General features: G+C 44.1%; 1 protein-coding gene across 1 annotated transcript in view; it reads left to right on the forward strand.

Moving 5' to 3' along the window:
• Positions 1-22,745, forward strand: part of BAZ1B (bromodomain adjacent to zinc finger domain 1B) — a 62,651-nt gene that overhangs the window by 36,081 nt on the left and 3,825 nt on the right. The window contains exons 8-16 of the mRNA XM_075564870.1: positions 556-694; positions 893-1,026; positions 2,019-2,118; positions 2,734-2,832; positions 4,317-4,494; positions 6,446-6,628; positions 16,901-17,048; positions 17,933-18,080; positions 20,792-20,901. Of these exons, the coding sequence (XP_075420985.1) occupies positions 556-694; positions 893-1,026; positions 2,019-2,118; positions 2,734-2,832; positions 4,317-4,494; positions 6,446-6,628; positions 16,901-17,048; positions 17,933-18,080; positions 20,792-20,901 (1,239 nt within the window). The remainder of the gene's footprint in view (positions 1-555; positions 695-892; positions 1,027-2,018; positions 2,119-2,733; positions 2,833-4,316; positions 4,495-6,445; positions 6,629-16,900; positions 17,049-17,932; positions 18,081-20,791; positions 20,902-22,745) is intronic.

The raw sequence follows: 22,745 nt of genomic DNA on the forward strand, positions 1-22,745 counted from the left end.
ATATTGGAACCTTTATCTTTAGTATCAGGTCCGGGAATGTTTCTGGTGCTGTTACTAGCGCTCTATTCCTCACAGTGCCTGCTGTGGGAAAGCCTAAAAGTCAGAAGGCAAGGCTGTGGGTGGTGTTTGTTCAGGGAAATAATGTTTGGACAGAATAATATTCCATATAACATGCTCAAATGAAAACCTTTTCTCCATTATTAGAATTAGAAAACTGGTTGAATGCGCAGGTGTTGTGCTCTTGCTGTCTCGGAGTGAACGCCAATATTGATGTGAGCACAGGTTGGCTGCTCCATTGGGAGAAAGATGTGGCTGTCAGCTTCCATAGAGAGCACAGCATTGGGAATGCTGGTGTTTAAACTGTTTTAGTGAGGACTTTATTCTACGAGAAGATTTTTGTCTGGGACGTGGCCATAATTCAAGATGCATAGATGGACCAGGTGTAAAAATTGTTGCTTTTCTCAATTTAGGAGAAGAAAACTGCAGTTTGAGGGATCTCATTCCATTTCTAAGTGTGGGACTTCACTAGAGAATCATTCTTTTTGTCATCCCCAGTGAAATTAGAGCGGGAAGCTGAAGAAGAACGAATCCGGAAGCACAAAGCTGCTGCCGAGAAGGCTTTCCAGGAAGGAATCGCCAAAGCAAAGCTAGTCATGCGCCGGACTCCCATTGGGACAGATCGGAACCACAATAGGCAAGTTAGACCAATGATAGGTGTTCAGTGAGTCTCGGATTAGAAGTGTTTGGGTATCTTTTGCTCTCCTCTAGATGGTAATTTGTCTTAGCCCAGAGGTGGAACAACAGAGGCGCTCTGTCCACCGGGGCTGTCCATGCTCATCTCCCCCTCTGAATGTAGGCGCATCTCACTGGTCCGTTTGGTTGTGATTTGTAGGTACTGGCTCTTCTCAGATGAAGTTCCAGGATTGTTCATTGAAAAAGGCTGGGTACACGACAGCATTGACTACCGAGTCAACCACCGCCGCAGAGACCACCTGGAGGCTTCCAACGAGGAGTACTGTCCCCGCAGTGAGTGTCTAAGGGTGCACTCGCCCTGCTCAGGTCAGGCCAGGGTTACGGATCTCCTTTCCATTTTAAAGCCTTCTTAGGGAGAGTGTGCACTGATTAGAAACAAGCATTTGTTTAACAACTGTGCTCATACATAGTCTGAGATGATAAAAAGAGCTTGAATATTAAGCTATTTGGATATTAGGATTTGTAGGAGTGGTTTTAAAACTTTGTTCTCTGAAACTGTGTGATAAGGTACCTTAAGGGCTGGGGTAGAGTTGTGGAGGAGGGACAGTGATTTTTATATTGTGTCTCAAATGTTCAGTGGCTGTCCTTAGAAATCAGATGAGTATTGGCATAATCACCTGAGAGCAGATTGGACCGTCCCATCTCTTCACTTGTGGACCATTCACCTTGTATACTTCTGGCAGGGCAGGGTCTCTTTCAAATTACCTGCCCTCTGGTATTACAAGGAAAGTGGAGCACTCTAAGGGGAGAGAGTGGGGCAGCAGAGAATACAAATGGTAGTGTCAAGTAAGACTTCATGTACCATGATGCCTAAATTGGGCTTTGAAAAGTCAAATTATAATAGATCTATATTAATGCCATATATTAACATACAGCAGCTGATTCACACAAAAATTGTATCTGAAGTTTGAAGCCTCCAGGGGTAAATTGGTAATAGTTAATGTATTTCCGTTGTCTCTGCTTCACCATAGGCTCCTTTGCTTTTAACATTATGTACAAGGAGTAAATTCTGGTTTTGCTTTGGAACAAAGTTATTTGGTTATTTGGTCTTCCCTTATTCTAAGTTGTGATACTCCTGAACTTCGAGCTGTTCATCGATAAAGGGCAAACATCGTAGGTACATGCTGTAAGATAGTTAAGAGAAGTTAGCAGGTGTTTGCACAGATGTATTTAATAAACAGTGTCTGTATCATTGGCTGTTGGGTTTGAAAGTAGGAATTGGATATTTACTATATTCCATGTAAAGTGTACACATGTTTCTTAAGGTAAGAAAGCAAACCTGGGCAAAAACAGCAGCCTGAATCCCGGAGCCGTGGCAGAAGTTGCTGTGGAGAGCACAGTCCCGAAGCAAGGACAGAACTTATGGTACCGTGAGCTCCCTCCCTCTGCTGCCTTACAGTCCATGACAGGACCATTGCGGATCTAAGTGCTAAGGTCACTTTGTGTGGTTTTGGTTTCTTGGAGATCTAAACTCCTTGCTTTAAAAGAAGGGTTTTCTTGATAGAAATACTTGATTTTGTAAGGTTTAGATTTTTGTTTTTTCCCTCTGTATTATCTGACTGATCTTCCTTAACAGTGCTGATGTTCCTCAATCTGTTTTGGAATGGATGTGCTTCAGATTTTTATTGAACAAAAAATTAGGTTTACTTGGTCTTGCTCTGTGTGCAGTTCTCATTTTTTGGCAGAGAGCTAGGTTTTCAGGATCCCAAATACTTAGTGAGTCTCTGCTTTAACTGTAATTACTTTTAGTCTACTCTTGAAAGGTTTATGGACAATTGTGCCAATTAACGGGAAATTATCAAATTGATCTCAATTTATATTTTAATAGAGAAAATTAGCTCCAATGTCCTAGAATAAATATAAATCTCAACCCTGCTCATAGCATAATATGAGATTCTCTCAACTCCTACTGCCTTAGAGCCTTTTCTCTGTGCTGCATTTTGATTTCTTAGAATTACCGGGTCTCTCTTGTATTTACAGGTTTTTATGTGATAGTCAAAAGGAACTAGATGAGTTGCTAAACTGCCTCCACCATCAGGGAATAAGAGAAAGCCAGCTTAAAGAGAGATTAGAGAAGAGGTATGGATCTCCATCCTATTGTCTTTAGCACGAACCCACTGCCACTGAGTCCACTCTTGACTCAGAGTGGCCCTGTCTATGTATTTTACCTAGAAAGAAATGTAAACGTATGTGTGGTAAAAATACCTGTAATACATGTATAGTAAAAAAAAATCTCTGTAACACCTTTATGGATTACTCAATAATTTGTTGACACATCATGCTTATTGTGAAAGTATATTTGTCAAACCATGTATATTACAACATGGTTATGCTGAGTGAAAGAAGGTAGTCGTTATGGGCCATAGATTGTCTGATTTCCCTTACCTGAAATGTTTAGAATAAAGTTGGGGAGTGGCTGCTAGCAAAGATGATATTTCAAACTGAGGGTGATGGACATGTTCTGGAATTAGATAGGTGGTAATAGTTTCACACAAAAATCTTAAAAAAAAATAAATAACCCCCTCCCTCCAAATTTATATATCTATAGAATCCACATCAATTCCAGTGAAATTTGGTAGTACTATTTTATGTTTTTATCACTGCATCCCTTTTCTCTTACTTAACTCTTTAGGCATAATACAGCATTTTCATACCTTACCAGGGTTTCTTTCTATTAAAGCCAGTGGCCACCTGTAATTTTTGACTACATCCTTTATGGTTCAGCTAAGGTTTGAGTGGCAGAGAAATAAAGTTGCACCCAGCAGTACTGACTGGCTGTTGTGCTTGGTCGTGGGCACCTTGCTGATTGTGAGCCCACTGGCTGAGGCATAAATTGATGATGCATGTATTCTGCTGTCTCTTATACAAGACATGTCTAGACAATGGAAGTTATACAAGCCATGTCTAGACAATGGAAGAAAGACAAGGATGTTCGAGTGTAGCTTTACAATTTGCCTTCTCTTTGAATTGGTTTGAATGGACTTTTGGTAGAAGTAAAGTCAGGCACATTAAATACCAACAGTTTATCTATTTAGATGATCAGGATTAAAAACAAAACAATAAACATATCCTTGTTTTGCTTTGCTATATTCTTTATTAAAGTATATATATATATATATAGTCTTGGAATATAACTTTATTCAACATGGTTTTTACTAAAGAGCCATCCACGTTTTCTATAATAGAATCTATATTTTTTTACAAGACAATACTTAGTGATGAAAGATATAAAGTGGGCAGAAGTAGGATACTAGGCCAGTTGAAAACAGAAAGAAAGCAAAAATGGTAGCATCTTGATGCTTTATTGGTGTGGTAAAATTTAAGGTCCAAAGTGGATGTTTCATATTAATACAAGTTGTAATTTATGAATATGTCCAAAATGACACTGCTGGCAAATACATAAAGCCAAAAACAGAATGATTAAAAATGTAATGCCAACTTGACAAAAATAAAATTGCAGTGGGAGTCTTTGGTGCATCCTCTTCCTCAACTGGGCAGATCTGGGGATAAAAAACATTGCCACTAAGTTAATTCATCCCCCTCATTTTCTGGACTTTTAACAGGTACCAGGATATTATTCACTCTATCCATCTTGCCCGGAAGCCAAATTTGGGTCTAAAATCCTGTGATGGCAACCAGGAGCTCTTAAGCTTCCTTCGAAGTGATCTCATTGAGGTTGCAACAAGGTTACAGAAAGGGGGTCTTGGCTATGTGGAAGAGACGTCAGAGTTTGAAGCTCGGGTAAGAAGGCAGAGACGTGTGGTTTGGAGTGTCTGCGAGCTTTGTCTGGGCAGCATTCGGTGTGCCGTCATTGAAGGTTTACTGGGCAGTCAAGGCTTTCATGCTGCACTCCCTCCACTCGGCTTCACAATGTGTGGACCTTCTCACTTCCCTGCCCCTGTACATCCCCTTCTTTGCTTTAAAGTGGTAGTTGTTGGCCGTTTGATCTCATGTAGGTGATTTATTAGAGGAGCACAGCACTGACAGGTGATACTGTCGTCGTTGTGTGTGTGTGCGTGCCCATTTGTTCACCTGCTGTAAGGTGAACTAGAGTTAGCTTCAGTTCAAGGTTACCTCAGGGAGCTCCTCCAGTTTCAACCAGTCCTCCAGGTTTAGTTTTTTGTGATTGTTGTTTTCGGGTATTTTTTTGTTTTGTTTTAGAGTTTCTGCTCCGTATTTTTTTCCCCATTCTCCTGTCCTCACTATCTCTTGTGGCCCAGATTAGAATGCCCAATAGTGGCTATGGGGCACAATCTAGTTCTTCTGGTCCCAGGGTTGATGAGGCTGAGGTTTGTACTGACAACTATTTCCCAAAGTGAGCAAGACTGTTCCCTGGGGGAGGTGTGCCAGAATGATCCCAGGGGAATACACTCTTATCCTGGATTCTGGGATATATTACCAACATTTTTAATTGTTAGGAAGGTACCTAATATTTTTTTTCTGAAAAGAGCCCAGTTAGCCAAATGAGTTTGGAAACCTATGGTGTCAGTTGTTTACTTTGAAGACTAGTTTCTTCAGAGACCTGTCATCATATCTGAGGTGGCTGCTCACAAGCTTAAGAGCCCAGCTACTACTCACATTAGGGTAACTATGAACTCAGACCAGTTTAACCAAGATGTCTCGCAGACTATGATCCTAATTGTTCAAAACTAGTCCGATCCCAGGAGGTGTTTGGGTATGCCTAAGAAGAATCCAGACCTCTGTCCCCAATGTACTTTATATGTGAATATATGTACGTTTAGTCACATAGACACAAAATATGCATATGCGTGTGCCTGTATATACTCACATAGTAAATGAGGGGGCTTCAAAAAGTTTGTTAAAATGGAATTAAAATTTACTTGAACTTTTATATGAGCTTTCTGTAGCCCCTTCACATATGCCCACACATATATTTTTGATTGTTTTGCTGTTGTTTCAAAATATATTATAGCAATTACCAACCGACCCATTTGCTTGTATACTTCTTAGTGACCTTGTTTACCTTTGTCAGACTGTGTGCCCTGTAATTACATTCAGTGTTACCTTCTCAAAATGACAGGTGTCTGCTATTTAGACAGTCAGCCGTATGCCCCATGCCTGGTAACCACCAATGCAGAGTAGTTTCTGTATGGAATCAACATTTTGAAAATTCTTCCTCATGGAAATTCCACTTGGAATTACTTTCTTTTAATTTTGCAAATACTTATCAAATACCTACTATGTGCAGACCTTGACCAATAGTGTGTTAGCATTATTTTTCTGTTTTTGTTTGTGGAACTGGCAGGGTAGTGTGCAGTGCTTCAGAGCCTGATTTTGATGGTTCCTCATCCATGAAATAAACGTGAGGCTTAAATGTGAGAGATAAAGCTTGCGAACCATTTTACCTGGCTTAGAGTTAGCGAACACTCAGGGTATTTGACTCTTCTTAGGCTCCTCTTTGCCTCACCCTGTCAGGGATTCCTTGTGGACACTTCAGTGAAGGTGTTCCGAAGCTTCCCTCAGTATAGGAAGTGAACCCCTCACTGGGAACTGAAAGTAGCCGCCTGCTTTGAAATGCTCTCCCAGGGCCTCCGGAAACCAATACTGTCAATACCAAGGGGCCCTTTTGATATTCCCATCTCCGCTGATTTGCATTTTGTCAGGATGGTGTCCTTTCTCTTAGCCTTTTCCCCCCCTATGTCTTAATCTGCTTTTAAATCATCTCTTTTAGGTGATTTCACTAGAAAAATTGAAGGATTTTGGTGAGTGTGTGATTGCTCTTCAGGCCAGTGTCATAAAGAAGTTTCTCCAAGGTTTCATGGCTCCCAAGCAAAAGAAAAGAAAACTCCAAAATGAAGATTCAGTAAAGACTGAGGAGGTGGATGAAGAGAAAAAAATGGCAGAGGAAGCCAAGGTACTTTGTTATGGAAAGGTGGTTTGATGATTATGTGGAATAATACGGTTTGGCATCAAAACTTGAACTCTGTGCAGCCTAGCTACTATTATGTAAGCTTGGGGTCCGGACTCAGCACAACCAGCGCACAGCCTCTAGGGGTTTTAAAGGTGATCAGAAGGTAGGTGGTTTTGGGCCTCCTCTTAACAGAGAGATTCCTCTTTCTTAAGAGGTGGAAGCATTCTATTTTGTTGTCGTTACTGGGTTGGGGGTTGCTTTACATTTTACACACTTATTACTTAATAGTGAGCATGCACTTTAAAAATGAAAGAATAATGTGACAGTTTTTTTAAAAAATTGAAAAATAGAACTACATGACCGATTATTCTATGCTAGGTACACAAAAAACTTGAAAGCAGAGACTCAAAACAACAGATCTTTTAACAAGGTTCTTCTCCCCCCCTCCTTTTTTCTTTTCTTTTTGTACATCAATCTCTATTGAAGTCTTGTTCCTTTGCTTGCTCAGCCTTGATCCTGTGACCTTGACCTCTGCCCCTACTTGGGGCTGGGCGTGGCCCGCCTGGGCAAGTCTTAATAAAGCACTTTCTTTAGCTCTGGGACAGAGGCACCCTACGCCATCAGAAAGCTTGGTGTCGGAAAGTTCTCAGCTCTTCCTCCAGGCCCACAGCAGCTACTTTCTTCTATGGGCTGGGAGCCCACGGTGTCCTGTGCAATCTCCTGCTGCCACCATTACTCTGATGCTGCCACTTTCTTCTGTGTAAGCCTTTTCGTTGACCAGTGTTGGAAGCTCTCTGTCCTATGTGTCTAGGAGGTTCAGCACTCTGGACCCAAAAGATAGCCTCCACGCCCATCTCTGGATTTGGTGCAGTGGCTCCCTAAACCTACTGGGATAGCGGACTACCTCCTTTAGGGTTCCAGACTCAGGCATGTCCTTATTTGCATGGTCCTAAGGAGCCCTGGTGGTCTACTGTAGGCTGCTAACTGCAAGGCCCGTGTTTAGAAACCACCAGGTGCTCTTGGAAGGGAAAAAGAAGAGTTACTGTCTTAGAAACTCACAGAGGCAGTTCTGCCAAGTGAAATGGACTCTCATTGTGATTTTGGTTTACCTCTGATGCCATCCTGGCATGTGCTCTTTGGGGAAATGTCTTTTATTAGGATAGAGTCATTTGTCTTTTTGTTAAATTATTAAAATTTTATATATTTTTTGGTTATTAAATTCTTTTTTTTTAATAGTTCAAGGATCATTTGTTGGCCCTTAGGAGCGTTTTCCAGCCCTGTCTGTTGGGGCACCACGCCCTGGCCCCAAAGTCCACTTTCAGCATTCCCTGGGGGTTCCGCTGCACTCCCCCAGTGCTTCGCCTCGGTGTGGTGGGATCAGGTCAGGTGCAATTCCCACACTGTCTCCGGTGCTGTCCCCTGTAGCACCACTGGTCACTGAGAGGCATCATGTCTCATAGTGGGGCCAGCCATGTTGTTCTCTCTGTGGACTGGCTGCTCTACTCAGGAACATCATCCTCATGGCCTGGTGGGCCAGGCTGTGCTCCACTCTCTCCTCCTGCCCCTTCATCTGCTCCCGTGTGCTCTGATCAGATATGTCCATCTCCCGGAGCTGCAGAGTCAGTGTCGTCCTTTGAAACAAATTCTTCTCGGGGGAGGGGCAGGAATCCACTTAATTTTTGGTGCTGGGGCCAGCCTCCCAGACCTCTGCACTGGTTCCTTACTCCACGCCGGGATATTGCATTTGGTTATTAAATTCTTACTGGATAACTTTCTGAAAATATTTTCCCAGCTGGTAACGTGTCTTTTGGTAGTCATTTGATCAACAAAAATATTTTTATAAAGTCTCACTTATTTACTCTTTTGCTATTTGTGTTTTTGTTCTAGTATATAATTCATTGTGTTTTTTTTATCATTTTATTAGGGGCTCATACAACTCTTATCCATCACAATCCATACATACATCAGTTGTGTGAAGCACATTTGTACATTCACTGTCTTCTTCATTCTCAAAACATTTGCTCTCCACTTAAGCCCCTGGCATCAGCTCCTCATTTTCCCCTCCCTCCCCGCTCCTCCTTCCCTCGTGAACCCTAGATAATGTATAAATTATTATTTTGTCATGTCTTGCACTGTTCAACGTCTCCCTTCACCCACTTTTCTGTTGTCCGTCCCCCAGGGAGGAGGTTATATGTAGATCCTTGTAATTGGTTCCTCCTTTCCACCCCACCCACCCTCCCCCCTCCCGGTATCATCAGCTTTCTTCACCACATTTGCTTATGCACCCATTTGTCTCCAGCGATTATGTCAGAGAGGAGCACACGATGATTTTTTTGTTCTTTGATGCCTGAGAACTGATCCTTTAGGCACCTCGTGATCACACAGGCTGGTGTGCTTCTTCCATGTGGGCTTCTCAGCTAGATGGCCGCTTGTTTACCTTCAAGCTTTTAAGACCCCAGACACCGGGCACCATCAAATGACCGCCTGCTTAAGACCCCAGACGCTGTATCTTTAAGACCCCAGACACTGGGCACCATCAAATGGCCGCTTGTTTATCTTCAAGCCTTTAAGACCCCAGATGCTGTATCTTTAAGACCCTAGACTCCGGACACCATCAGCTTTCACCATATTTGCTTATGCATCCCCTTTGTTTCTTCAGCGATTGTGTTGGGAAGGTGAGCATCATGGAATGCTAGTTTAATAGAAGAAAGTGTTCTTACATTGAGGGAGTACTTAAGTGGAACCACAATGTCTATCTGCTACCTTAATACTAAAACTATAATATATGCACATAGATCTATTTTCACAGCCTCATATAAATATATTTACATATGTACATGCCTTTATTTAGACCTCTATAAATGCCCTTTGCCTCCTAGTTCTTTCCTCTATTTCCTTATACTTTTGTCCCACAATCATGTTCAGCCTTCATTAGGATTTCAGTAATTCCTCTCAGTTACATGACCCTTGGTCACACCCTACCAGGCCTCCTACACCCTCCTCGCCACCGATTTGGATCACTTGTTCCCTTGTCCCTGGGTTTGTTAACACCACTACCTTTTCCCCCCACCTCCCCCTCTCCCATGTCTCCCCGGAACTGTCGGTCCTGTTGTTTTCTCCTTCAGATTGTTCATCCAGCCTGTTTTATTTAGACAGACCTGAGGAGATAATAACATGCACAAAAACAAGACAGAGCAAAACCAAGCAACAAAATAAAATAAAACAACAAGCCAATGACAAAAAAATAAAACAACACAACAACAAGAAATATAAGCTTGTAGTTAGTTCAAGGACTGTTTGTTGGCCTTTAGGAGTGTTTTCCAGTTGAGTCTGTTGGGTCGCCAAGCCCTGGCCCCAAAGTATTTTTGGTATTCCCTGGGGACTTCGCTGCTCTGTTCCCCTTGGTATTCTGTTCCATGCCCTTAGTGTTTTGCCGCGGTGTGGTGGGATCAGATCGGGCGGGATTCCTACACTGTGTCTCCAGTGTTAATTCATTGTTTAAAGGGAGGCCCAATAGCACTGTCAACATCTTTTGTATGCATATTGTATTATTATAGTTTTCACATTTGTTTAAGAACATTTTCACTTTGTGTGTGTGATGTATGGCATGCATATGTTTCTAATTTCCCAAGCACAATCATTAAAGAGACTCTTTAATTCCCCCACTGCATCACTTAGCACCTGTGTCAAGTCAGGTGGCCATAGCTGGACTGGTTTATTCTGGATTTACAGTTCTCATTCCATTGGTTTGTGTGTCGGTTGTTATATTAAGAGCTGGATGATAGGTTTAAAAATCTACACGTGTCACCCCTCCTCCTCTGTCCTGGTTTTTCAACATTGATTTTTCTAATTTAGTCAACTCTTCCCATTTTGTGTATCAAGTTGAAGATTGATTACCCCCCCCCTTTCCAGAAAACATTGTTGAGATTTTTCTTCTTTCCTTCTTTAAATTGTATTTTGTTACTGAGAAATATACCCAGGACAACATGCACCAATTTCAGCCATTTTTACATTTACATGCACATTTTTGTGCCTTTTTCTTTAGCTGTGCCGCCACCCTCGCCCTCTCCATCACCACCACCTCACTGCCCACTGAGGGTCCTGTGTAATCTTCACAGTTGCTGTGTTGAGTTGGATTCCCTGTAGATCGTTCTTAAAGGAGCACAATGCTCAGAGCAGACACTTTGGTTAAAGCTAAATGGCAGTTTGCAGCCCTCCTGGCACTGCAGGAGAAGCACTGGACTGCCGACTTCATGGTCTGCAGTGGACACCAGCAGCTACTCCGTGGCTGTCGGCTCCTGCGAAAATGAACATTCTCGGACACCCTAGAGGGCAGTGCTGTGAGTTGCCCTCCACTGGAAACAATGGATATTGCTCACTTTTAGGAAGACTTTGGGGAAGACTTTTGGTTTAAGCGCTACCTCAGGGCAATAGTTTCAGGGACTCCTCCAGCCCCCTTGGCTCAAAGACTGGCGTCTGTAGCATTTGAGATGCTGTGCTGCATATCCCCCTCTTTGATCAGGATTCTTCTGTCAAATCTTTGATCTGAATGTTTATAATGATCCAGACGTCACAGAGACAGTTTAGCCACACATCCTATATCTACTTCCTCTGGTTCCTAACTGTCCAAGAAGGCTGTTGGAATTTTGGTTGAGGTAGTGTTGACAGTATAGATTGTTCTAGGTAGGATTGACATCGCAACAGTCTTGTCACGTGGGGTATCTTTCTATTTACTAAAATCACAGCAACATTTAACAATTTCCACTTTATACTCTTTCACATCCCTGATTAAATTTATTCTACGTGTTTTATTCTCTTAGATGCTACTGTAAATGGAATCACTTCCTTACTGATTCCCCTTTCAGATTTCTTATAGCTGGTATAAACCCAGTGAACTTCTGTTGACTTTATACTTGGCAAAAGCTCTAGTAACTTTTATTTCATATTGCTGTATCTCCCATATATAGGATCATGTCATCCATGAATAGAGATTATTTACTTTTTTTCCAATCTAGATACCTTTTATTTTTTGACATTACTACGGCTAGGATTTCTATTGTAATACTAAGTAGAAGCTGTAAGAGTGAGGTGCGCCTTCCTCCCCAATACCTCCCACTTGTCTTGTTTCAAGGGGAAATATTGTGACTGTTGCCTTTCCCTATGAATACCCTGAATTCTATGGAAGAACTTCTGCCCCTGTCTTGGGAATTTTCATTAGGAAGGAATGTTGAACTTTATCAAATGCTTTATTTTGTTTCTTATAGAGATGCTTTTCTTTTGTTGTATTGATGAAGTATATCGTGTTGATTGGTTTTTCTCCCCCTCCCCCCACATTTTATAGGGTTTTTGTTTGTTTTTAATTGAGAGTGTGTGTATATATATATATATCATTCCACAGTTCAATTAGTTTTTCTAATGCTCACTCCCCTGAATTCATGGGAAAATGCCACATGGACATGTGTATGCCGATTATGCTATAGGTTGTTTGCTGGTATTTAGTTTCAGATTTTTGCATCTCTGTCCACAGGGCTCCTGGCCTGAGGTTGTCTTCTCATGTGTTACCTGTTTAGGTTGGATATCAGGGTTGTTACATTCTGTGATTGTGCAGCACCTGGATAGTCTTCCAGGGCTTTAGTTGGTTCACTGCCCTCTTGCTGTCTGTTCTCAGGAGATGTGATTTCCCACCTTGCTGGGGCTCCTTAGGTTTTGCTTTCATCTCAGTTCAGTACAGAGGAGCCTCCTGCTTGACATCCTTTCTCACACTCACAGCTGTCCTTGGCTGCTTCGTTTCCTTCTCAGGGAGAACCAGGAGCTGTAGAATCCTCATGAAGTTCTTTCTGAATCCTAAGCTTCACAGTGATGAAACCTTTATGGCCTTCCAGGTGGGGCTTGATTCTTGCACCGTTTGGGAAGGAAAATGCGAATGCTTTGCAGGCTTAACCTTGGGGCCCAGGCATTCATGGGACATATGGAAAAAGTTTCTTGGAAAAGCAATTAGATTGCCTACTAAGTTGTTCCACAATGTCCTACATTAAAATGGCCTTATGCCTTACAAGCTCCCATCAAAGGTCAGCCCTGCCATAGTCTGAAAATTTCCACTTTGCTTTGTTTTGAAGGTTTCCACTTGGCAAGAGTCCAGGGTCTTTCAACCGGTGATTGTATGATTTTACGCCAATTCTAATCTGGACTCCAGTTTCCTTATTTGTAAAAGTAGATTATCTCGTAAATCCCTCTTTTGTAGTAGTTGATGACTCTACATAGTGAAAGCTTACTTCCTTTGCACTGAATGGGGAAGGTGCTGGGTTTTGTTTGATTCTGGTTTACTTTGGTTGCATTTGTCCTGACAACCCGATGATCTGTTTTTCCATTTTAAACTTTCTTTTGGGCAGGAATGTAATCTGAAAGCCATGGGACAGCCTGGCCAAGATAACAGTATCGCCTTTCCCTTAAGCTAAGGAGTGCAGAGAACACTGGCTCTCCTGTCCTGATGTATAGACTTGAGAACAAGGGGCTGACTTTATTTATCTACATGTTGTGCTAGAACAGTGGTTCTCAACTTCCCTAATGCTGTACCAACCCTTTTATACAGTTTCTCATGCTGTGGTGACCTCCAACCATAAAGTTATTTTCGTTGCTACTTTATAACTATAATTTTGCTACTGTTATGAATCGTCATGTAAATATCTGCTATGCAGGATATATTGTCATTGTTACAAATTGAACATCATTCAAGCATTGTGTTTCATCACAGAAACAAGATGTCATTCTATATTATGAAATATTTATTTCTAGTGACAAATCAATGAAATTTTGTCTTGAGGCATGGTGTAACATTCTTATTATTTTTTAATCGTTTTATCAGGGGCTCATACAACTCTTATCAACAACCCATACATACATCAGTTGTGTAAAGCACATTTGTACATTCATTGCCCTCATCATTCTTAAAACATTTGCTCTCCACCTAAGCCCCTGGTACCAGGTCCTCATTTTCCCCCTCCCTCCATCATGAACCCTTGCTAATTTGTAAATTATCATTTTGTCATATCTTGCCCTGTCAGACGTCTCTCTTCACCCACTTTTCTGTTGTCCGTCCCCCCAGGGAGGAGGTCACATGTAGATCCTTGTAATCGGTTCCCCCTTTCCAACCCACCCTCCCTCTACGTTCCGAGTATCGGCACTCACACCACTGGTCTTGAAGGTATCATCTGTCCTGGATTCCCTGTATTTCCAGTTCCCATCTGTACCAGTGTACATCCTCTGGTCTAGCCAGACTTGCAAGGGTAGAATTGGGATCATGATAGTGGGGGCGGGGAGGAAGCATTTAAGAACTAGTGGAAAGTTGTATTTTTCATCGTTGCTATATCGCACCCTGTCTGTCTCATCTCCAAGGCCCCTCTGTAAGGAGATCTCCAGTGGCCTACAAATGGGCTTTGGGTCTTCACTCTGCACTACCTCCCTTATTCCTATGGTAAGATTTTTTGTTCTGATGCCTGATACCTGATCTCTTCAACAACTTATGATCGCACAGGCTGGTGTGCTTCTTTCATGTGGGCTTTGTTGCTTCTGAGCTAGATGGCCGCTTGTTTACCTTCCAGCCTTTCAGACCTCAGATGCTATATCTTTTGATAGCCGGGCACCATCAGCTTTCTTTGCCACATTTGCTTATGCACCCATTTGTCTTCAGTGATCATATCATGGAGGTGAGCACACAATGATATGATATTTTTGTTCTTTGATGCCTGATACTGATCTCTTCAGCACCCCGTGACCACACAGGTTGGTGTGCTTCTTCCATGTGGGCTTTGTTCCTTCTGAGCTAGATGGCTGCATGGGTAACATTCTTCATGCCAGGTACTCATAGGTGGGCGTATCTGCATGGGGTGGGGGGGTGGACCCACCAGGAGACGGTGTCTCGGTTCTTAAGACCATTTGTGAAAAGGTCGTTCAACTCCTAAAGGAGTCGAGACCCACAGGTAGAGAACCACTGTGCTCGAGGATTCTAGGGTTCCACTGGGGAGCTTCCCAGCAGCAGTGTAGGGCAGTGTCGCTGCATTGCCCCCTTGCTGAGGGCCCCAAACTCATTCTGCAGTTGTGGGTGTGGTTTCATCAGTACTGATCTAACTATGAGAGAGTCGTGTGTGTGTGTGTGTGTGTGTGTGTGTGTGTGTGTTTTCTCTCATATACCCTGGGTGGCTTGGAGTTTTGTGCAATGGGGAGACCAGGTATATTTTTGTCCAAATCTGGAGTTTTGGCCCTTAAAAGTAGAGGCTGGGTCAAGTCTCAACTGGTCTGATCTAAGTGGGTGACTCTGGGTCTAGAGCAGTGGTTCTCAATCTTCCTAATGCCGCAACCCTTTACTACAGTTCCTCATGTTGTGGTGACTCCCAACCATAAAATTATTTTTGTTGCTATTTCATAGCTGTCATTTTGCTACTGTTATGAATTGTGTGACCCCTGTGAAAGGGTTGTTTGGCCTCCCCACAGGGGTCGAAACCCACAGGTTAAGAACCACTGGTCTAGTGGGAGGCTCGGGGGTTATCCAGAGTGTTGGGATTGAAGAGTGTTGAATTGGGGGCCTGGAGTCCTAGGTTAGGGCAAACTTTCAATGGCTCTGAGCTGTCTTTCTGTGTCAGATGATGCTGTCGAATGTTTATCGAAGCACTGATCCTAATTGCCAAAGAATAGGGAATGGCTGAAGGGGCCTTCAGCCCCATAAAGATTTAGTCTTGGAAACTCTGTGGTTGCTATGATTTGTTTTTTCTTTTCCCAAGAGGAACTTTATAACATATAAGTTATATCTCCGTGGGATTAAATACTTAGCTTATTTATAGAATTTTTTCTTTTAAAAAAATCAATCAGGCCGTATGGAATACTTAGTGTTTAACTTGTGCAATTAATAACGAGTAAAAAGTTCTGTGTGGTACAGATGTGCTTTATACAATTGATGTATGTATATGTATGGATTGTGTTAAGAGTTGTTTGAGCCCCTAATAAAATGCTTTAAAAAAAAAAATTCTGCGTGTAGGTCGGGTGATTTTCTTGAATACTTGTATGCAGTACTTCTGATTGTCCACTAGAGGACAACAAAGCCCGTTTGTAGCCACTGTTTTTGAAATATTCTCAATAAACACTCTCTAAGCACTGTGAATCTAAAATTCTTCAGTTTATTTTACACTGGAAAGATTTGGTTACTCTTAAAATAGGACATCTATAGATGGCGCTGCCTGCCAGAGTGGTTTATCCCCTCTCACTAGGGTTAGGCTTGGAACTCAGCCTCTGGACTACCAGAGCTCGCCCTGCCCCTTGCTCACTCTGGTTGGAAGTCCGTGCTTCCAGGATAGCGGTGTTCTCTCAGGAAGACGGTGTCCTGACAGCTGGAGGTTAAGCACTCAGCTGCTGAACAGCCGCCCACAGGAGAGTGCACGGTCAGCCGGTCTGTCTTTTGTGAAGACCTCTGCTTGGTCGCTGCAGGCCTCATCGGTAGACCAGAAATGCTTTGAAAACACCAAACTTACCTGACTGACAGTCATACAAATCAGTTAACCTCCAATATCATTTCTGTGGAACAAAGCGCCTTAGAATGTCTTTTTTTAGTGGAAATGGTGGCATTTACCCTTGAAATTTTCTGATGGAAGAAAACAATGCTTCCAGCAGAACTTTTAAGTTTCCATTTTTGTTAGAATTTGGTAGGAGGTGGGGTGCTCACGGGTAAAAGGGAGCCAATGTCAAGGAGGCCAGAAAGGAAAAAAAATGTTTGCAATCTGATTGTGGTAGTAATTTTACGATACCGTTTGATGTGATTGAACGTTATATTTATTAACTTCCCATTAGGAAAAAAGAATTGCATGCTATAACATAGTCGAGCAGTGCTCTGTGTCTAAGGCTCATCCCTGACTGAGTCATAAAGCGGCCCTTAGATACTGCTCAGACTCCAGGGTCTGTGCTCTGGGGTGGCAGTGACGTGCAGGAAGCAGAGCTTTCTCAGCCACGTGGCATTGTTGCATTACTCTTGCTCTAAACAGCCCGAATCTTTAAGTGAATTTTATTAGAAGAGACACCTCCCACTCCCAGCTCTGTCCAAGTCCCTTGGCATGTGCCCCTCTCTTCAGAGCCTTGCTATCTTCTGTAACAATAGAGGTTGGATTAGAGGAGCTCTGGGAGGGAGCTGTGCTGAGGGATTTCCATCACCCACATCTAGTCTTAGAAGAATCCCCATTTCATGTCTTCAAGGTCATTGTTGTGTAATACTTGCCCAATCTATTCTCTGTCTAGGTTGCATCTGCACTAGAAAAATGGAAGGCAGCAATCCGAGAAGCTCAGACTTTTTCTAGAATGCATGTTCTACTTGGCATGCTTGATGCCTGTATCAAGTGGGATATGTCAGCAGAAAATGCTCGGTGCAAAGTTTGCCGAAAGAAAGGTAAGGGGCGTTGGAGTTGCTTTCATGCACATATGGAGGAGCAGGCTCTTCATGCTCCTAGAAGTCTGTACGGGGCAGCCTGGGCAGTCTTTCCGCCAGGCCACAGCTTTCCTTTCGACAGGAACAGACTTAGTGCATCTGATCTCAGAGCTTGAGCTGTGGGCATCTGTGAAGTAGGAAAGGGCCAGTCGACAGGGGTGTGTCCTCCTGTTCGGTGGGGAAGGCTTGGGCGGAGGTCCTGTCTTCCCAATAGCATAGAGCCAGGTTGTCCTGGGTCTACGGGGGAGGAGGGTGCTATTGCTGCCAACTCCTCTGAGACTGACTGCTCAGTGGTCGCTATTCACTGAGAATCGGGCAGTTTTTACATTACCAAGAATGGAAATGCAATGAAGAAGCATTCAGCGACTATAAAAGCCCCTCTTGGAGGACAGAGGAGTGACCCTGTCGTTGGTGAAAGGTCCCTTGACAGCTGGAGGCACATAAGGACTGGTGGAGAAACATTGGAGTGGGGAGGAGGAAGGGCAGCAGTACTGTACTCCACTTAGGGGGTGCAGCTCTTGGCAGGTGAGGAACATAGGCAGCATGTCCTGCTGTCCCTTGGATTTCGTAACCTCCCAGTGAATGCTCCTAATGGTCTGGAACTGCCTTGGCAGAGAAGATCTAGGGGGTTTTGAGTCAGGACAGCTGTTCCCCAAGTGCTGTTCAAGCGTAGTTTGTGCTACCTGTCCTTTCAGAAGGGTTCTTGGGGTTTTGCCAGGGCGGGTGTGTGCTGGGCTTTGCACTGTTTGCTCTTTCTTGAGCCTGATTGAAGGGGAGCTGCTCGCTCCTACAACTCACTGCCCGAGTCACACTTCTGACGGGCCCGCGTGTGTTTACCTCTGCAGGTGAGGATGACAAACTGATCCTGTGCGACGAGTGCAATAAAGCCTTCCACCTGTTCTGTCTTCGGCCGGCCCTCTATGAAGTTCCAGATGGCGAGTGGCAGTGCCCAGCCTGCCAGCCTGCGACCGCCAGGCGCAACTCCCGGGGCAGGTGAGACCTTTTCCTCTTAACAAAGTCACTATTATCAGTGAGCATCAGTTATTCCGACAGGGCAAGTGTAAGGGGCACTAAGACCATCTTTTGGCTAGAGAGTCTGATCATTGGAAGGGTCACTGTAGGAGCTCAGAGCACTGGTTAATTTAATTGGGCTAATTGTTGACTTGGCTGGGTTTGCTCCTGCTCATATTTTGTCTCTCTAGACATTTTGCCTTTTGTTTCCACACTGGCCACTATTTTTTTCCTTGTGGTTTTTGCATCCACCCCCTGTTAAATTTGCCAAGGAAATGCCCCACTCTCCATGGGACTGTGAGGTGGAGCAAGGAAGGGCAGCACGTAGGCATCGTGGCATGTTTGATAATACCCCCAGCCCCAGCCCCAGCAGTATTACCCAGGTATTACTGATGGAGGAGTCAAATCCTTACTTCCAAACGCATAGCTGCCCCATGCACCACTGACATTTCACGACTTTTCTGGTAGCGTGTTAAGCGTGAATTGTTCCTCCTCTGGGTTCCAGTGTTCTTGAAACCTCTCAGTAGTTTCCAGTGCCCCCGAACCCCTGTAGCTGTGGGGGACTGTGTCTCTTAGGACTCCACAGCCCAGCTGAAACGTCACTCCCTTTTCGAAACATTCTCGGAATGAGTTGTTCCCTTCTTTCTACCTGGTGATTTCTTATCAGTGTGGCTGCACCCTGCTTTTAGGATGAGTTTGTCCATGACTGTCTACTCTGCGAGGTGGTGAGTGGCTTGAGAAAAGAAAGGGCTCTAAATAAATATATCTCCATAGCTTTATTCTGTTGTTGTATATAAATGTATTTGCATATAAAGTATTAATGGTAGCAGATGGACATTGGACCTCCACTCAAATACTCCCTCAACACAAGAACAATTTGTTCTACTAGCATGTCACTTTGTGATGTTCACCCTCCCTGACACGATTACCAAATACGATACGGGTGCATAAGCAAATGTGAAGAAGAAAGCTGATAGTGCCTGGCTATCAAAAAATATAGCGTATGGGATCTTAAAGGCTTGAAGCTAAACAGAAGCAACAAATCCCACATGGAAGAGGCATGCCAGCCTGTATGCTTATGAGGTGTTGATGGGATCAGGCATCAGAGACACAAAACAAAACAAACAAAAAGCTGTCAGTGGGAATGAGGGGAGGGCCGAGTGGAGAGCCATGGCCCATCAGTAATCAACTGGACACCCCCTGTCAAAACAGCCACAGGGAGGAAGAGAAGAGCCAGTCTGGTTGCAGTGTAGTGCTGATGAAATACACAACTGTCTCCTAGTTTTTTATGCTTCCTCTTCCCCCCACCCCACTACCCTGACCCCAATTCTGTTTTACAAATCTGGCTAGACCAGAACATGTGTACTGGTACAGAGAAGAACTCACAACACAGGGAATCCAGGACAAACACACCCTCATGACCAATAAGGAGAGCAGCGATCCTAGGAGGGTAAAGGTGGGGGTGGGGTGGAGTAAAGGCTAACTGATCACAATGACCGATTTATGGCCCCAATCCCAGAAAGACAGACAATGGAAAAGGGGTGAAATGAGACAGCAGTCAGTGTAAGACATGAGGAAAAAAAGGGGAAGAATGTATAGATTTTCAAGGGGGCATGGGGGGGGGAGGGCAAGGTGGGGGTTGAAGGAAAAATGAGCTGATTCCAGGGCCTCAAGTAGAAAGAAAACGTCTTGAAAAAGATGATGGCTACACATGTACAGAAATGTTTGACAAAATGGATGTGTATGGATTATAAGAGATGTAAGAGCCCCCAATAAAATAAAATTTAAGAAAGAAAAAGTGACAAAAAAAAAAGAAATGACTATATTTAAAGCACACACTAACTCCAGAAAGGCAAAATACAGGTGCCCTCCCTTTCCTCAATAGTTTTGTTGGCATATAATTTATGTATCGTACAAGAGTTGTTTGATCACCACCACAGTCAATTTCAGAGCATTTTCTTTCTTTTTTTTCATACTGGTTGTTACCTTGCTAGTCCCTGCAGCCTTCCCCGCCATGCCTAGTAAGAACTGGTCTTGTAGAGAGGAGCCACCTTCTGTGCGCCCCATTCTGTATACTGATCTGTGAGGCGGTGAAAGGGCAGCACAAATAGGCTCTCTGACTTGGGCTTTCTTTCCAAGGGCTGAGCTGTTTGATACTGACCCCTTCCCCGCCCCAGCAGTTTCTCTCTCCGTTCCAGCCACACTGACATGAGGCACACTGCTCTGCTGTGGCGGGGCTTTGGACCAGCTGTTCTGAGCTGGGATTACCATGGCTTTGATGGTACAATCATCTGCAAGCTGTTTCAGCTCCTGGACGGGGGCCATCAAGGTGGAGTTAACACCTGTCTGGGCTCTGTTTATCAGAGTTCGGGACAGCTTTTAATATCTGAAGTGTTATATTATCTGACTTTTTCCTGAGACAAAAGGATTAGTGTTTCGCATTGTTTCAGGGCACAGGTCATGATATCTGCTGCCAGTGCTGTCTTATTTGAGTGAACTGGGTCTTGTGAAGAGAGCTGGGCTATTGCAGCTTAGATTTTCATATTATTTCTTGTGTCATGGACTGAATTTCAGGCCCCAACCTTGTAGTCTGTGAAGATAGAAAAGCTGCCCAGAACCTTGTAGAAAGAACTCCAGCCTTTGTCAGGGCTGATTTTGGAACCATTAGCTTATGTGCTTGTTCCCTCTCACAGGAATTACACTGAGGAGTCTGCCACTGAGGACAGTGAAGATGAGGAGAGTGACTCCGAGGAAGAGGAGGAGGAGGAGGAGGAGGAAGATTATGAGGTGGCAGGGTTGCGATGTAAGTATTCCATTTGCCTTCATAGTTACCCTCACAGACTTCGAAGCTGACAGCCAGGCAGCTAGGTTGGCACCAGATTAATCAGTGTTACCATTTTGCTGTCTTCACAGTCCCCGGCATGTTGTGGCTGTAGGTCAGCTGTCATGTCTTCAAAGTGGTTTTATAAGTTGCCACTTAACCACCCTCCTAAGTAGGAGGTTGGCTTGGTCCCCAAGCATCAAGTGGTGGCAGATCCACCGGGTCTGAGATTTGGTGGCATTTGGGCTACAGAAGAACCACAGCTGTGCTGCTGCTGCATTTCAGACCTGGCTGCCATGTCAGGCCCCCAAGAGAGGGAATTGCCGGTAGAGTGGGCAGCTGTGCTCTTGGCAGAGCCTCTCAGGACATCTTCTCTTCGGTCACTGTGATGTCCTCTCCCTGGGCTCACCACGATGATTGGCTGATTTGAAAGGAGAAGGCTGGTTTTCCTATGACTTGAACCCAAAACAAACCCAGTGCTGTCCTGTCTATTTTGACTCATAATGACCCCTGTGTAGGGTTCGCCACGCTGTGGATCTTTACAGGAGGAAATAACCTCATTTTTTTCCCTTGGAGCGGCTGGTTGGTTTGAGCTACTGACGTTGTGATTAGTTAGTATCCACCAGGTCTCCTTTCCCCATGGATTAGGCACTGTCTCTTTAGGTAGGTGCAGACTCAGTCTATTGGATGCCAATAGGACAGAGGGGGCGGAGGGGTGGGGGAGAGACCTGGTCACACAGGCTCACTCTGTGCCATCATCTTTTTTTAAACAGCCTCATTCTTTATAAAACAGCCTTCTTTGTAGGTAAGGAGAAAAGAGATCACCGATCCAGGCTTCTTGGTATCTTTTCTAAGATCAAGCTCTATGAATCACTGTATGTGGTAGACCAGTGGTTCTCTCCCTTCCTACCGCCACGATCCTTTAATGCACAACTCATGCTGTGGTGACCCCCAACTGTAACATTATTCGCATTGCTATTTCATAACTGTCATTTTGCTACTGTTATGAGTCTGGCAATCCCTCTGAAAGGGTTGTTTAGCCCCCAAAGGGGTTGTGACCCACAGGTTGAGAACCGCTGTGGTAAAAGGAGAAAGGACAGACGTTTGGCATTTCAGGGCAGCGACCCAAGCCTCCCTCAAGTCTTTGGACTTGCACACCTGCCTCCTTGCTCCCATCCTGCCCTTTCCCTCCAGGCTTGTCCTCTGAGACACTTTAATCTCCGTTTCTGTGAAGCCTCCCTTGTGTTTGTTCGTGAGTTCTCACGTGTCGCAGGGCAAGTGGACAGGCAGCCATGGATCCTGCATCAGTAGGAAACCCTCACCCACCAGCCAAATTCAAGGTCTGGATCCCATTTGAGGACAGATGCCGAATAGAGCAACACCCTGACTCCTTTCAATTCTCTGTAGCTCTCTTTCCAGTCTTGTTTCCTCTCCAGGCTTCCAAGGCCCCTCCAGCCAGAAGCATCTCGGAGGTGTTTGGAACTTCAGAACCCTTTTTCAGTTCACCAAGGAGATGGCTTCATGGGGCGGGCCCTTCAGGGCAGCCCAAGTCGCATTCTTGGCATTGGCATCTCTTTCTCTCACTAGTCTTGAGTGAGGGACCCTGAAATAGCAGAACGGGGTGCCTGGTTGATGAAACATGAGCTATTGATTCTAGACCCGTGACCCCTCTATGCCCTTATCTCTGGCCAGTCTGACCTCCTACTTTCCAGAGTTAGCGAGGAAAAGTCTAGGCAGCTGTCAATGTAGAAGTCAGAATTCTTTGGGAGCTCATGCTGAGCAGTGTTGACATACCTGCCATCGGGCATCTGATGTGAGCTCAGGGC

Source organism: Tenrec ecaudatus, chromosome 12, assembly GCF_050624435.1.
Source record: "Tenrec ecaudatus isolate mTenEca1 chromosome 12, mTenEca1.hap1, whole genome shotgun sequence".
Classification (NCBI taxonomy): Eukaryota; Metazoa; Chordata; class Mammalia; order Afrosoricida; family Tenrecidae; genus Tenrec; species Tenrec ecaudatus.